The sequence below is a fragment of the Copadichromis virginalis genome, linkage group LG20, assembly GCF_057382275.1.
Source record: "Copadichromis virginalis isolate Kocher_CV1m ecotype Utaka linkage group LG20, C_Virginalis_male_GT1.1, whole genome shotgun sequence".
In the NCBI taxonomy this organism is placed as follows: domain Eukaryota; kingdom Metazoa; phylum Chordata; class Actinopteri; order Cichliformes; family Cichlidae; genus Copadichromis; species Copadichromis virginalis.
Genome location: NC_140637.1, coordinates 20,105,081 through 20,121,330, shown reverse-complemented (window position 1 = coordinate 20,121,330; position 16,250 = coordinate 20,105,081). Strand labels below are relative to the sequence as shown.

General features: G+C 39.9%; 1 protein-coding gene across 3 annotated transcripts in view; it reads left to right on the top strand.

Moving 5' to 3' along the window:
* Positions 1-757: 757 nt before the first annotated feature.
* col9a3 (collagen, type IX, alpha 3) overlaps positions 758-16,250 on the top strand; it is a 27,372-nt gene continuing 11,879 nt past the window's right edge. The window contains exons 1-9 of one of the 3 annotated variants that reach the window (XM_085444128.1): positions 758-1,090; positions 1,613-1,678; positions 1,775-1,856; positions 1,956-2,034; positions 4,525-4,591; positions 13,339-13,407; positions 14,671-14,706; positions 15,261-15,332; positions 15,468-15,521. In XM_085444128.1, the coding sequence (XP_085300254.1) occupies positions 965-1,090; positions 1,613-1,678; positions 1,775-1,856; positions 1,956-2,034; positions 4,525-4,591; positions 13,339-13,407; positions 14,671-14,706; positions 15,261-15,332; positions 15,468-15,521 (651 nt within the window). In that variant the 5' untranslated portion in view covers positions 758-964. Of the gene's footprint in view, positions 1,091-1,612; positions 1,679-1,774; positions 1,857-1,955; positions 2,035-4,524; positions 4,592-5,546; positions 5,696-5,784; positions 9,165-12,330; positions 12,580-13,338; positions 13,408-14,670; positions 14,707-15,260; positions 15,333-15,467; positions 15,522-16,250 lie in introns of those variants that run through there. The other 2 variants (XM_085444127.1, XM_085444126.1) reach the window with 2 other exon arrangements.

The window sequence follows — 16,250 nt, the reverse complement described above, 5'->3', positions numbered from 1 at the left end:
GACAACAGGAAAAGTGTGCATCCTTATAGACAGAATAACTCCCTCCTGACCCAGAAGTAGATGGCTTTGTGAGTGAGTAGGAAATTGAAAGATTGCCTTTTTTGTTGCTATTGCTCAAAAATATATATAATAATCAAGATTGCAAATAACTGCTCATTTTAAGCAAACCTTCACATTTATAAAAGTTGCCAGATCACTATTGTTGGATTTTTGACCTTCCTTTAATATCTGAGACATTCAGCTACCAGACAGGAGGGGCATTAGATTCACATGTCATCTACAAATTAAATGAGATAAATTAGTAAGACACATTTTAGGTTTATTGGTCTGGTTAGTTTTCCTATTTTTATATCGTTTTTCTTTATGTAGAGCTGTTTCTTTTTTCTTTTTCATTAATGCGTTAATCAGTCCTCATCTCTCATTCCTGCCCTGTTGCTTCGTTATTATATAACAGTAAAGTGAAAGTTTTTTCTGCATTTAAGATATGCTGTCTGACTCAGCTGGTTTGCGGGTTTTAACACCGCCAACCAGCTCAGTAAGCTGATGTCTTCGGGGTGTATCGGAAAAGCGCGTTGCTAATGAGTATATTTAAAAACACAAACGATTGCAAATAACACCAAAATGGAGTTAGATTTATATGATAACAATTACTAAGAGAGGGTTTTTAGCAATGCATAGCTTCCAGAATTAATAAATATAAAATATAGGTGGATTAAAGTGCTAGTAAACGTAGTTAAGTCACGTGGTTGATTTTTCAATGAAGCTCCTGAAAGCAGCACTAGGACTGCAGCCGCCAGCGAAGCCGCTATCTGATGATGGTAGACCTGAAAGACGGATGGTCAGGGCCGTCCTCGTCTAACCTGAACATGCAAGTGTAGCTTCATTCAGCAACGGTTGCAGCGCTAAACCAGGCTACTCGACAATTTAGCCTTAGCTAGTCGCATTTTTTTTTTTAAATTAAAGCATGGAGGACGATTGTGTTTGTGAGTACGACTCCACCTGGGACACAGAGAGTGATGGAGACGACCCGGCCGGAGAGAGCCAAACCCGTCGGTCAAATCAAGACAAAAACAAATCGAGCTGGGCTTTAGTACGTGCTTTTATTATTACTCAGCCAGAGGACAAAGGACAAAAAACCCTACTGTACCTTAGTGTAGCTCGTTTCTTTTACATGCAATGCTACGTTTTCTGTTGCCTGTTGTGGAAAGCTAACGTTAGCTTTACGCATCACTGCTGCGACTTTGCTAACTAGCCTAGCTTGCTGCTAGTTTACTTTTTAGTTGAAAATCGTCGTCAATGTTTACTCTGGCCTGCTCACAGTTAGCAGTAGTCTGTGAGTCATAGTTAGAATGGAGGAGGAATTAATTAACATCTAGACTTAATTCATTGCAACAGTGGGAATTTTATTAACCCGACCTTATATGGCAACTCCTATGACGTTATCAGGAACAGCATAGGTCGTGACACAATTATTAATGACCCCTTGATTTGTAGTATATCAGTTCAGGTTGTTTATACTTTTAATGCAATACAATGCAAGACCTGTATTTAATTTATGTGAGACGCCTGATGCATATCAATGTTTTTTATTATGTATGCTTAATATTTGCAGTGGCACCACACGCCCAGAAACATGAGAGCAGCAAAGGACATGCAAAACTACAGGAGAGGATACCCCGTAAGTTACACCTCAGCTCATCTCTTAAACAAAAAAACAAAAAAATCGTGCTCATAGCTGAAAGATGTTAAAGTCTCCTTTATTCTGTTTGGACAGAATCTTGCAGACGAGGAGTGCTCAGAGGACAAAATGAACAATCTGCAGTTTTATCTCAATAAGTTTCCCTCTGCTCCTGATGGTAAAATACTCATATGTTTGCATATAATATAATATTTGCTGTATGCGTGAAAGTCGTGCTTGTGGTGATGATACCAATATTTTGTCTCATTTGTCGCAGATATCTACATTGAATCCTTTCTTAAAGAATGGAAAAACGACTACAAACGGCTGGAGAGAGTGCACTCGTACATCCAGTGGTATGTACTGTTTGACACTTTGAACTTTGTACTTTAGCCATATCCAGCCTAACGGCAACAGAACTGACCACAGCTTACTTTTGCCATCTTGATGAACTTGTAGTCTGAAGCCTGTTACGCATGCACACAAACACATTCACTCGTTTCTCATTTTGTACTTCCTTCATTCCTTGCTTCCCCTCCTCGCAAACAGGAAGAGACATTATTAATTCTCAGTAGGGTTGATTAAATAGGAAATGAGCCACACTTGCATTATTTTCTGTTATTGCCCAACTTCTGCTTTATTTTATGATGTCAGATGTAACTGTCTTTTTTTTTTTTTTTTAATTTTCACTAAAGCTGGTTACACAGTCTACTGTATTTAAGTAACTAACACTACTCATGAATACTGATTGGACTAGTTGTTTGTAGCATCCTTCCATCTGTGCTGTGCAAAAGTCCTAAGCCACCTGTCATTTCTTTATATTTTGCTTTTAAGGAGACATAGTTAGAGCAGGACATCTATTAATGAGAAGGCTGGTAGTTTGATCCCTGGGTGCTCCAGTCTGCATGGCGAATATCCTTGGCTGGATACTAATCTCCTAGCATCTATCAGAGTTTGAATGTTAGATAAAAAGTACTTAAGCATAGAAAAAGTGTTTGTGCAAAGGAGACATTTTGTATAAAGCACTCTGAGTGCTCCGGTAGAGTAGAAATAATATAAGAATCAGTCTATTTGTTAAGCCTAAAAAAGCATCTACTTCAAGGGGTGATCTACTGCTGTCTACACATAGCAGACAACTCAGCAAAGAACCAATTTTGAATTGTATCTGTAAGCACTTTAGTCCTCACAGCCTGTCACAAAAACAGATTTTTTTCCTATTTCTTTTGTTGAATCTAGTGGAAAAGCCAAAAATAACAATTCGAAAGGCATAAAACTGTATTTTTGCAACGAACAAAGAGAGCTATTAGCCAGAAGCCTGGCATATCTTCAGTGTGTGTGTGTGTGTGTGTGTGTGTGTGTGTGTGTGTGTGTGTGTATTTTTAAAAACAAATTGGAAGAAACTAGATAAGTGAAGGATACAGTAGGAGGTGAACTATATCATAAAAGTATGCCTTTACAAAATATGAAACAAATCTAGCAAAGACCTGGCACAGGAGATGCATCTGGTGCTTTGGTTGGTCAGTCTATTGTTCACTGAAACCTTATCAGAAATGGCCTCAGTGAAAGGGAATTGGGGAGAAAAGGCTGAGGTATGCCAAATTACACAAGAACTGCACTGAAAATCAATGGCAATGGGTCTTAAGGTTCAAATATGTCAATATCTATGGAGGAGTTAAGGAGACAGACTCGATGGTGAGTGTCTACAAAATACAGTGGAGGCTGTGTCATGGTTTGGGGCTGTCTTTTAGTCAGTGCTGTTAGCGATGATTTTAAAATTGATAGGTGGATGATTGCAGAAAAGTACCCTCAGATTTTGATCCACCATAAACTACCATCTGGAAAGAGTCTTATAAGCAACGCTTTCATTTGGCACCATGATCCCAAACTCAGTGCAAATGCACTAAAGGCGTACCTGGATAGGAATTGTAGTGGAGAACTATCAGTCATGTTTTGGCCTTCCCACAGGCTGGACATCATTGAAACAGTGCAAGATCATCTTTACAGAAAACTGAACAGGCAAGAAAGAAGCCTGGAAAACAATTCCTGAAGACTACTTAAATAAATTACAAGAAAGTTTGTTTATATACCAGATGCTGACTGTCAAAAAACTCAGTTTTTGCTTTTTATATACTGATTTTCCATGCATGTTTGCACATTTCAGTAAATCGCTAACACCTATTTTCCTAGCAAAATATAAAGAAATAAGGGCTGACTCGAGACTTTTGCAAAGTACTGTATATTCCAGCTGCGTGCCTAGGACACACCTGTACAACCTCAGTTATAGCTACATCGATACGCCTCTGTTCTCCTGACACGTTTTAGGATTTGAGATATTTTTGAGCATGGAGTACTGAGATCGATTTCCAGATCACAGGCAGGAGGATTGAGGAGACGGAGAAATGAGAGAAGCCTACGCTCTACATGTGCACAAGATGTCAAGTAGCAAATGCTTTTCCACATCCATAGTACATACCAGAAATAGATGGAGTGTTCACAGTGGGAAAAGAATTGTTACATATACCCTTTCCTTTCGTGGCACGTTAATAGTTTTTACATTTGTTACTGTAAACTGCCAAAAAATAAACGTTAATACACTGAAGGATGTCACGTTTGTTTACACAGTGGTGTTTTGTTTAAAAATGTTTTTAAGAACGAGGCAATTTATGAAATTATAGGATATACATGTTCTTTTAAAGTATTGGATGAAGGCACTAGAATATATTATATTTGGGTCATAAACTGTTCGCAGGGACATCTGGCGTCAGCACCACTGAATTAAAGTGTCGTGTCATTAGAAGTTAATTGGTCTTCTGTTGTTTCTCTCTTGAACTGTCTGCTGTTGCAAGGCTGTTTCCACTGCGAGAACCAGGGGTTAATTACATGGCTTCAGAACTTACCAAGAAGGAAATTGAGGTAAGTGTAAAATGGAAAGCGCTCTCACCAAACAGTAGCAGAGTTGGTCAACAGTGACTTTCTATCACAACACAAAGCAACTGAAAAAGAATTAAGGTTAATGCCATAAAGTTGTCAGAGTCCAAAGTCGGAATGAAATGAAGTCTATTGAATCTGGACTGGAACTGCCAGGTTAAATCAACCAAAAGACTGCTATAGTTTTCCTAAAATTACTGTCTTGGTCAGGTACTCTGACTTCCTCACACAGTCCAAAGACATGCAGTTAGGTGGGTTACGTTAACTGGCGATCCTAAACTGACCGTCGGTGTAACTGTGAGCATAATTAGTTGTCTCTCTGTTAGCCCTGCGACAGACTGGCGACCTGTCCAGAGTGTACCCCGCCTCTCGTTCCAGCCCCCCAACCCACTTTGTTTGACCATTAACTGTGAAACAAAGTCAGTTTGTTGGACAGGTTAAATTTCTTATGTTTTCCATAATAAGTTCATCACATAGTAATGTTGGCTGTTTGTTTGGTAACTATTCCTAAAAAAATGTAGCATGAGAACTGTCAGTGTCTACAATATGGCTGCAGGTTGATGCATTGGTTTTATCACTTGGCTACAGGTCTGTTGGTGTCTCCACAGCCAAATTTATTTAATTCTTTTACATTGTAAGGAAACAAAAGAGCAAATGCAGTGGCTATATGCATGTCACTAGGCAAGTTCTACGATTCTTTCAACAGCATGTTGAAAAAGGAAACAAAATATGTGATGTAACCTCTTTGCAGCATTGTGGCTTTCCTGCCTCTAGGAGCGCCCAATAAAAGGTTACCGTAGAGGTCAAAAGGTCAAATAAGATGCATCACTGAAAATTTGACAATTTCATTTCATATTTGATACAGTTCTAGCCAGTAAATCTATTTTCCTTTTTCTTTTTTCTTTTTTTTCTTTTTAAATGTGCTGTAAATTCTCACCAGGCCTTCAAGAAGAATGAAGATGCCAAAAGGCGACTAGTCGAGTCCTATGAACTCATGTTGGGTTTTTATGGAATCCGTTTGGTTAACAAAGAGACGGGTGAAGTGAAACGTGCAGAAAATTGGAAGGAGCGCTTTGGAAATCTGGAGCGGTAAGTATTATTATTCTCATGTCAGTAATTTCCCGCATATGTAGTAGTTGTTTTTGTGATTACAGCTTCAACTGCCTTGTCCTTTGCAGGAATATGCACAACAACCTGCGGATAACTCGCATATTGAAAAGCCTCGGGGAGTTGGGCTTTGAGCACTATCAGGCTCCTCTGGTGCGCTTCTTCCTGGAGGAGACTCTGGTCAAAAAGACTCTGAGCAGTGTTAAACGGAGCGTGCTCGACTACTTTCTGTTTGCTGTGCTGGACAAGCATAAACGTCAGGAGCTTGTGCGCTTTGCTTACCTTCACTTTGAGCCAAAGGATAAGTTTGTGTGGTGTCCCAGAAAGGTTCAGAAGCTATTCAGAAAGGCAGAGAAGAGACCTGACACTATAGGGAATGGTGATGGAAAGGAGGAAGTCTTTTCACGTGTTAAAGGCAAAGATGGAGAAGCAGCCCTGCAACAGAAGGAAGATGGACTGGATAGTGTTGCAAAGGCTCAGAAAGGAACTGTTAAAACTGCAGTTAAGGACAAAAGCAAACCATCCGAGGCATCCCCTGAGCCTAAACCAGAGTCTGAAGTAATCGAAAATGGAAGTGTGGAGACTGAGTGTAATAATGAAATTTTGGGTAATGGAAATGACTCTTCAGATGACGTTAATGAAATGGAACATTCGCCCAGTAACGACACTGTGACAGGGAAAAGCGAGTCCTGTGCAGACAGTGAGCTGAAATCTACAAGTAACTCAAATGACCAGGATGGAGACATCAATATGCAAACGGAAGAGGATGTAGAACCCGAAAAACCACCGAAGAAGAAAAGAGAAGATAACAAGGTGCTGCCAAGCAATGGCCTGGCTGGGGGCTTAGCCGGTGGGCAGATAGAGGAAAAAGCTGTTCCTAGTAAAGCCACTGGTCAAACGAGCCCGTCAGTGCAAACTCCTCATAAGACTTCAAAACACCCGCCCTCTCTGTCTTCAGAAAGGGAGGAAAAAATCCCTAGGACTGATTTTAATCAAGTGTCACATAAAAAAGAAGCAGACGAAACGTTGCAGGACAGTATGTCTGCAACAAACGGGTCACTGATGAAAACCGACAACGGTGTGGATGAACAGACAAATGGGAAGGAACCCGAGGATATTGACATGGAATCGAACCCCACGAGCTCAGACCAGAATGTGGGGAACTCATTAATGAACTGATTCATATTAAATTAAATGGAAAAAATGTAATATAGGGACAAAGTATGGCTTAAAATCTTTCTAGGCCTTATTTCTACTATATTTAATGTTAAGATGTTAACTTTGAAGGACTATACAGCTATCAGCCACAACATTAAAACCACTTTGAGGTTGAAGTAAATAGCACTGATCTTACAGTTTCTGCGGCGAAACATTACGTCCTGGCTTTTATATATTTTGATACATATCACCTACCTAAACATTGTTATAGAACACGTACATGCCTAGTTGATGTACTTCCTCACCCAGCAGGATACGTGACCCAACACACCACAAAAACTGCTCAGGAAAAATGACAAATCACCCATAGTGTTGACCCAATCAACACCAATGTCCCCAGAACCCAATCCAACATGCCAGATGGAGCCCAGACTATGAAGGACCCAAACTTCTTTATGTCAGACACCACCAGACTGTGTCCATGCTTTGGATGAGGTTGGTCAGAGCTGTTTGGTGGAATGAGGAGGACCTGCACAGTGTTATGTAGTTAGTTGTAATGTTGTGGCTGATGGGTATATGAATTGATTAATTTGTTAAATGTGGGACCGGATTCGACTCTTATTTCTACATGGCCATCAGACAATATTAAAGGATAAACACGACGTATTGTATATTTTTGACTTTTAAACCAATCCCAAAAAAAAGGACCAAAGCGTCACCAAAGTGTGTGATTAGTTAAGCCTCAGTCACACAGGCCTAGAGACCGATTGGCAACTGCCTGGCAACCAGTGGTTTCTATAGGAAAATTAGTATTGCTTGACCAGTTGCAAGCAGTTGCTGTGAAATTGTTAATGAAAGGCCCACTTTCATGAACAAGGGGGACCTCGAGACCCCCTCTGGTAACCAACGGGTAAATGTGCAACAAGTTGATGGGTGGTTGCAGGAGGTTGCTTGCTGTTGCTCAAGGAAGCTGGTGGCAGAGAGATGTACAGTGCTGCACCAAAGGTTTGTGTGCGGGTGCTTTGGTCACTAGCAGGTTGCTGCAGTCGCTAGTAGTTTGCATGGATGACGCTGGCTTGCAACGCAAAATATAGAACATTCGCCTTTAAAGTAACAGTTGTGCCTTTTGATGCTCAAACCAACAAGATGCAACTTTTACTTTGATACAAACCTTCTCAGTTTCTGGTGTGCTAGCACCCAAAGCAATCACAAGGAGTTCTTTGATGCCACCACGCTCTTTACAACCAATTTCACACAGCAACAGTCAGCAGCTGTTCACCAACCAGTCAGGTAATATATATTTTTCCCTAGAGATCAGGCTGGTCGCCAACTGGTCTCTAGGCCTGTGTGACTGAGGTCTTAGACTCTGAGTAATTTATATACTCTGAGTATACTGTATGTTATGTACAGTAGCAGGAGAGTGTCTGGGAGATTGAAATGGTGGGTCACTGATGCATTTTCAGTAGTTTTAGAATGACAGTGGAGCTCTCTGGCACCTAGAGCCTGACTGCAATATGCAAGTTGGATAAATCTACTGCTATTTTTGGTCTTCTGCTTTTTGTCAACAGTAAAAATATAGAATATGGCCTGTCTTATCCTTTAAAGTCGTTATGACTAAGACTGTCAGCAGCAGATACTTAATAATTTTGCAGAATTCATAAAGTACTATTATTACTGAATATCAATGAAATGAAGTTTTCAGCGTTTTTAACACCTTAATACTTTGAATTTTGAACATTTTTTTTGCACTGAGAAATAATGAATTTGAAGAGCTTTTTTCCCCTCTTTGAGGTGTGTGTGTGTGTGTGTGCGTGCGTGCGTGCGTGCGTGCGTGCGTGCGAGAGAGAGATTCTTGTGTTTCTGCTGGATCCTGCTGTTAAAATGGAATTAATACTCGGTATCATTTAAGTTATATTTCAGTAGTGTTGCACAGTCTGTATGTCTCCATGCGGATTTGGGAGGTAGACTTTTGAACAACTGAAATCCTTGCCAAAAATGTGATAAGACTGGTTGATTGTACAATGTGTAATTCTTTGTGGCAGAATTGATAAAGCTTTGGATATAATTTAAAGTCTGCTGTATGTTAATTTGAAATGGGTACAGTCTGTGAACTTACAAGCCAGGGTGATTATATCGATGCATCTTTTTATATTTGCACTTAATTTCCACTGTTATTGTTCAAGTTACTGTATTTGCAAAATGAAATGGCTATGACTTTATATATTCCTTTTTTTCCCTCCTGACTTACCTGGCTGTTAATGAAGCAGAATAAAGCTGTACTATTTTCTGATTATTTTTTTTGAAATGCATTTCTGATGTCGGAGTCCAGATTTTGTGTTAAAATTGCATTTCTTAAGAACACACCGAGATGGCAGACAGCATTTGCGCCAATTCCCAAGACCCTTGCTTTTTCTGTGAAACTGTTATGTCGACTGAAATATGAGTTGTTTTTAGTATACAAATTTGGCTGTGTGAAAAGATGTGACTCAAAGCAGCGACAAGAAGAAAAAGGATGGATATTGATGCACAACAACTTGTTCAGGACTCAGGAGCAGTGTGGAGTCGAGGGCGTAAGGGAGAGCTAGAGGTACACACTGCTGGAGTTTCAGCATTGTTTTTATGCCCACCCTCAGTCGTTACATATACCCTTCCCCTCTTTGGAATATTAGACATACCTCAATGCAATATTTTACATTTAAATTACACAAAACTTGCAATGTGTCACTAATTTTGTGCTGCTTTAGCTCATCCAGCTGATGGTGTCCGTCCATAATTTACAACAGTCACTACTTCTCTTATGCTACAGGTCAAATCTTTTAGAGAAGGTCACACACAGCGATCGCCAAACAGTTATTCAACCAAATTGCTCTCAAGGTCACATTTTATGATAACCTGTCAAATCTTGGCTGGTTGTGAGTGTTAGCTACTATGTCACTGATGAGATATGATGATGTTCTTTATCTGAAGTGGGGCTGAAACGCCTAATGGCTTAAATGGTTAAATACCAAATATTTACTTGTTCAAGCAACTGAATTCTGAGGATTTAATGCTCTTTCTAAACTGTTGGTCGATGATCATTTGAGTGTCTTTGGGTCTTAACAACATTTACACAACCTTCATTTTAAATAGGTTGTTCATTCTTATTTTTCTGTGCATTTCCTGATGTTCTATATAGCAAAGTGTCCATAGCTTGCGAGAATGTAGTTTATATCCATCGAACTGTTCTCTGCTTCAACAAGTGGTTAACGTGAATAGCTCAACCATGGATGCGCTTTGTTGTGCCCCTGTAAACTGTAATGGCTCAGTCACACTAGAGTAAAAATAGGACAACGGCCTTCTTGCAAATAGTTAAACTGGTTGTCCAGTGACTTCACCGATTTTGCATTTGGCAACTGATTTCAAGTAGTTGTGACAGCCTGCTGGCTAGCTTGCCTGCTGGGCTCCATCCATTGACTCATTTGGTTGTTAACTGGTTGTATTTGAGTACACTTCTATAGAAGAGCAAGGTTGCCTAGTGCTTACATCATTTTGCCTTAAATCGCCATCCTGCAGCCACTATGTCATTGTGAGGTTATGGCTGAACTCTGAAAGTAGCTGATGTTAGTTTCTGTGAATGTAGACCACAATATTGCCATTTCTCCAGCTCATCACAGTTAATTGCTGTATTATCACAGATAATAATACTTTTTTTCTTCATTTGTCTAAAGAAAAACTCCAGGGAAGCTTTGTTAAGACAAGTAACTCAAGTTGACTTCATTCAGTCGCAGACTGATAGACTGATTCCAACTTAGTGCCATTTTATCACCATGTTGCTGCATTGTTCATGCCACGGTCTTCAACCACTGTTGTCCTTCCAGCTACAGTCACACTAGACAAAACAGTGGTTGGAGACCACTGCCTGACCAAAAATATTGCACCTATGTGCAATCAGCTTGCAGTCTCCTGCCTCTGAAATGACCCTGATCACATGATCTCAGAAACCTGTGGAGGATGGATGGATGAATGCAAAAATACACTGGTGTTTGTCAATGCAGGGATCTAAAGCTCATAAGGAGAATCTTAAGGTGGACTCTGAATTAATAGAGAGGCAGTAAAAATGAATTAGCAATGATGTGACATGTGAGTACTTAGAAGATTTGGTTAGAAGCCTCGCAGGGGCATTCTGAAAAACCTGCAAATGTTTTGTTCACTTCACAACCTCCAAAGAAGTTTTCTTAATTGCACAATGACTTAAAAATAAAACCCAGAGATGAAATAAAGGGAAGTAATAAAAGTAAGAGCAAACCAGAGATTAGAATGAGAACATCCAGAGGGAAAGCAGAGTCAAAACTTATCCCCAATGTTCTTGATAGAAGATTTAGCAAAAGTAGCAAGGGCATCTAGAGTTTCTGTTACCATCAGCGCAAACGAGGATTTCTGTTTTCATTAAGATGGAGAAAATTGTTAGCCATCCAACTTTTGGTAGCACTTCATAATCATGTTAAACTATTAAGCATCATTAAGGTATTAGTAAGTATTTGTATAGCAATACTCCTCCGTAGTATGCCACTTCTACATACAGATACTATTATTATGATGATGATTATGATTATTACTAGCAGTGATAGCTGTACATGGAGTAACAGATGAATAAATGTCTGTATTTATGAATAACATACTGAGGAGTAATGGTATATAAATGATGAATTAAGTACTTGCACCTTACTGATGCTTAGTGTGACATAAAGTGATACCCAAGTTTCAATAGTCTAAGCACCTGTGCAATATCTGTAGTAGGACTTAATAGCTCTAGATCGATCGATCGTGTGGTATTGATAAGAAATGTCCTTAAAATGTTCAAAATGTGCTACAGAAGATATAACAGAAATGTTAAAGGCCCCAAAACAAAACCATGTGGCAATTTTTGTCAAATTGATGAGAATCACTCCAAAGCAGACCCCAATACACCCACCCAGTATCTCAACCTATCAACCATAGCTTGGTCACTCACTGGTGACACGTTTCAGTGGAATAAGCTCTAAAAGCCAGACTGAAATTTATCAAGAATCCTGTATTTGTATCAAACAGCTGTTCTCTCAGATGCTGAGGGTGAAGACTCAACCAGCTGTTAACTATTCTATTCGACTCCTAAAAAGACAAGAATCTAAAAAGAAACTAAAAACTCATGGAAAACGTTTGGATACATCAGGAGAGCAGCAGAGCTTTCCCCGTTTACTTCTGGATAATCAGGCTCCTTTTAACAACCAGAGGTGTTGCCCCTGCTGGCCAATGGTTTTTTTTTTATTTCCTGTGTTTCTTCCACATACATTTCACTGTGTGAAGTTTTTTTTGGGGGGGGGGTTCTGGGGGGTAATTCGGCCCACATTTTCAGAGTCCGAAATCTTGTCTCCCCTCTGCATACTACCACCTTCTCCACCTCCCACCCCCCTCTCGCCTGTGTTCAGCCAGCTAGATTGAGTTCAGCCCCTTCGGCTGGAGGCTCGGGTTTATCTGGAACTAAAGAGAAAGCTATTCAGGAGCTGTGCACCGCCAGGTGAAGGAAGGCTCCGTTTTGGACGCTGGGGGGGAGCGAGAGAGGACCGAGGGCCGGGGATTTGACTTTTTCTGTATAAACTCGGGTTTGTGAGGGCGAGTGGGGAGCTATGGCGGTGCTTTCTGCGCTTTGGGTGGTTTTATTGTCCCAACTATTGATATCATCCTCAGCCCAGGTAAGAGTTACTAAGTTATTACCCTTCTTTTTCTTTGCGCGTCATTGGTGATGGGTTTGTTTTTTACCTGCAGATCTCATGTAGTAAGCCAGTAATTTAAAAAGTGTGTCTTTTGTTTTGGTGACAGTGATGATGATGATGATGATGACAGAAGTGACTCTCTTCCGGCAGGTTTCAGGCAGACATTTACACACTACCTGAGAACCTGATGCTTTCTGTAAACCTTTTTCCTTAGTTGTACATATATTGTAATTAATCCTGACAAATTAAAGAGGAACTAAAATGAACAGGGGTCTCTCTGGTTCTGCAGGTTTGTTGCTCTGCAGTGTAATTGTGTGCAGGTGGCTCTCTTTTGCGCTAGTTAGTGAAGTCAGGCCGAACCTGTGGAATGCGCGGATTGGAGATCAGTGCGCACAATGAAACCTCTGTTCACTCCCTGACTGAGCTGAGCTGTGGAGCAAGTCTTTAGAGCAAAACTGTTGTATTGGGTGATCATAGCAGTACAGGTTTAATTGAAGAGGATTCTCATAGTGTTCTTACAGCACTGATTTGAATAATGATTTTCATCGTGATGTATATGGTTGCCGTTACATCGTTAATATCAGTTGTATTATTTTCTATCTCTCTCCCTCTCTCTTATTCAGTCTCACAGTCACTGTGTCAAAATATGCCAAACATTTATCACCACTTTCTGTTGCCTCCAAATTTTTACTGCATTCCATCAAAAGAGGGTTGATTCTCATTAATTTCATGTTCCAGAGGCCAGGCCTCAGAGGAGCTCCTGGCCTACAAGGACCCCCAGGGCCACCAGGAAGGGATGGCACTGACGTGAGTAGACCAAGGGTGTCTGCATATAAAAACACCTCTCTGTCACTTAGACTATTAAACATGCACCAAAGTTCAAGACGATGGGAGTTAAGAGTAGATGGTAAGCACTTGTATTTTTGTGGGTAATAAACCCACATATATTAATTTATTTTAGATTTATTTTCATATTTTAAGCAAAATTGGGAGTAAAAGTACAGAATAAGAATACAGACAGATGTTGGGGTTTTTTTAACCGAAAATTTAGTTTATATAGAAATTCACACTCAGTTACGTATGGTATACTATGGTTTGCTTGTGTTTAGGTGTGGATAGGTGATATTATTTATTAGCATTATTTGAGTGACTCCTCCCACAACCCCTCCTACAAGTATTAAATAATGATGGCTATTAGGTAGGCAGGCTTTAAGTTTATCTTGTGAACAGAGTTGTTCTAAATTAGAAAAACTTATGTTTTCTTGAAAAAAAACATTTTATTTTGTCTACAGTGCTCCTTAAGATGATTACAGGACTCATACAGTGTTAAGGCCATTATAGCATGTAGTTAGACAAATCAGAGAATACAGACAATGTTTTTACATTCCCCTGATGCCTTGCCTTTAAGGTTTTTATTGCAGGTAAGCATATGATGTTATAGTAAAAAAATTAATAGAGAGTAAAACAATAAAACAAGGCTTTATTTGCACAGGGATGAAGAGGAAATTGGATTACAGGCAAGCTAAGTAAAAAGAACAACTTTGCTAACGTTGCAGAGTACTCCCTTATCCTTTCTGATTTTTGTCAAACTAAACTAAAAAAAGAAAAACACTGAAAGCAAATGTTGTCCATGCCTGTCAGAAAACTTTTAGTTGTGACTCCAGTGAAGCTTAGGCTAACAGAGGGCCCATTCATACATTCCCCAACCCCGTGAGACCATCTGAAGTTACACCTCATACCTCCTGCCTGCACCTTCAGCACCCCTCCCCTATACAAACCAAACTGTCATGTGACCGGTCAGCATCAGGTCGCTGACTGGTTTGGTAGTGTTTGCTCTTCCCCAGTCACAGCAGAAGCTAAACATTGTATAGAGTGAAGCAACCCACAGTCTCACTGCTTCAGTTACCTACAACACTAAGTTACTGATGAGTATTAAAGATGGGCTAATGCTAGCTCTCCAATAAAACACTAAAGTTTTTGGGTCTGTGTAGCAGTGGCTTTGAAATTTGTCTCTTTCAAGATTAGCTTGAAAACAAATTTACTTCTTTTTTTTTTAAATCTGATTAACAGGGTAAACCAGGACCTCCCGGTCTGCCAGGGAAACCAGTAAGTATTCCAACAATTTTAGCAAAGTGCGTTTTATTCAGCCACAACTATAAGCATGCACCTAACTGTAAGTGTTTTTCTTGCACCTTTTGAGTTCCTCAAAATAGGTCAAATTATTGTAAAATGGTGTTAAATAGCTGCAACTTGTTTAAAGACCATGATCCAGAGACAGAATTGTTTCTCCTCCACTTGAAGTAAAATGCATATCCATGAACTATGGAGCAAAGAAAGGCTGCCATTTAAATTTAAATAGTGAATATGCAACTCACTAACAATTAACTAGATGTGCAAAACAAATAAATTAAGCGTAACATTATTAGGAGTCTTTCCTACTGCTTCATAAGTAATCAGACTAACCTGCCTTCAGTCAAAAGAAAACATCACCTTGGTGCCTTAAATAACCTGAAATCAGAAATGTGTTACTTTACAGTCTTTCTTTTAGGTTTTCCCTTTAACGTGTTTACCTTTATTTTAGTTTGATGATGATTTTGTGACACAAGAAGAAGAAATCAGTTGTTTATCTGGGATGTAAATTACTCACTCTGCTTTTGTAGGGTCCCAAAGGGAAAGCAGGAAAACCAGGGGGACCAGGACAACAAGGACTGCCGGGACTTCCAGGTGTCGATGTAAGTGTCTGATAAGCAAACACAGCCAGTCCTTAAACTAACAGGACACCAGCTCTGTTTTTATCTGTACACAAACATAGAGATGCTATAAAATGACCAGTTACTGTTTAAAACATCATTGCACTTCCTCTCCAGGGTTTGACAGGTCCCGATGGTCCTCTTGGCAGGGATGGACCCCCAGGAGAACCAGTAAGTTTTTCTCAGTTTTATGAGCTTTCTGGGACACTGCGAATAAATTTAAAGATGCACTAGCTGGGTTTAAAGACCTCCTATCTACTTCACACTGGCCTTCATAATTTAGCTGAAGTCAGCCACTTGCAAGACACATATAGGAACGTATGCATGCAAACTCTGCATGTTGATTCTGTTGCATGAAGATGCTTAAGAGGCCTAACAGGGACAAGGTCTGTGCTTTCTCTGTCAGCCTGGATTTGTCAAGCTGGCTCAGCCTCCTAGTGGGAATATTTTTAATGAGGGATCAGAATCGGATTTATTTCTACTGCTTCCATAATCCGGCTAGGAATGCACACAGTTTCCCACCAATCTGTGAAACCATGGGAGATAATGAACTCTTGCTCCAATGCCGAGGGTAAACTGGTATTATCCTATCAGAGGCACAAGAGAAGACAGAATTACAGCACCTATGACATCAACTGCTGCTGCATCTTAAAATGAAACAGGAAGGCTTTTCTTTACCATTGTGAATATATTAATATAACATATGATATGATAAAGACCGTGTGGCCACTATAAAATGGCTTCAAAGTGACCAACTAGACAGATAATGCTCTCACTCTCCAAGCCCCTTAGCAATTCCACTAATTAGCCAACTTAATGAGGAAGCTTGTGTCAACCCATGTCACTGATTACTCAGACGACTACACTGTTACTGCTGGCTCATAGTACTGAAGAGTCATG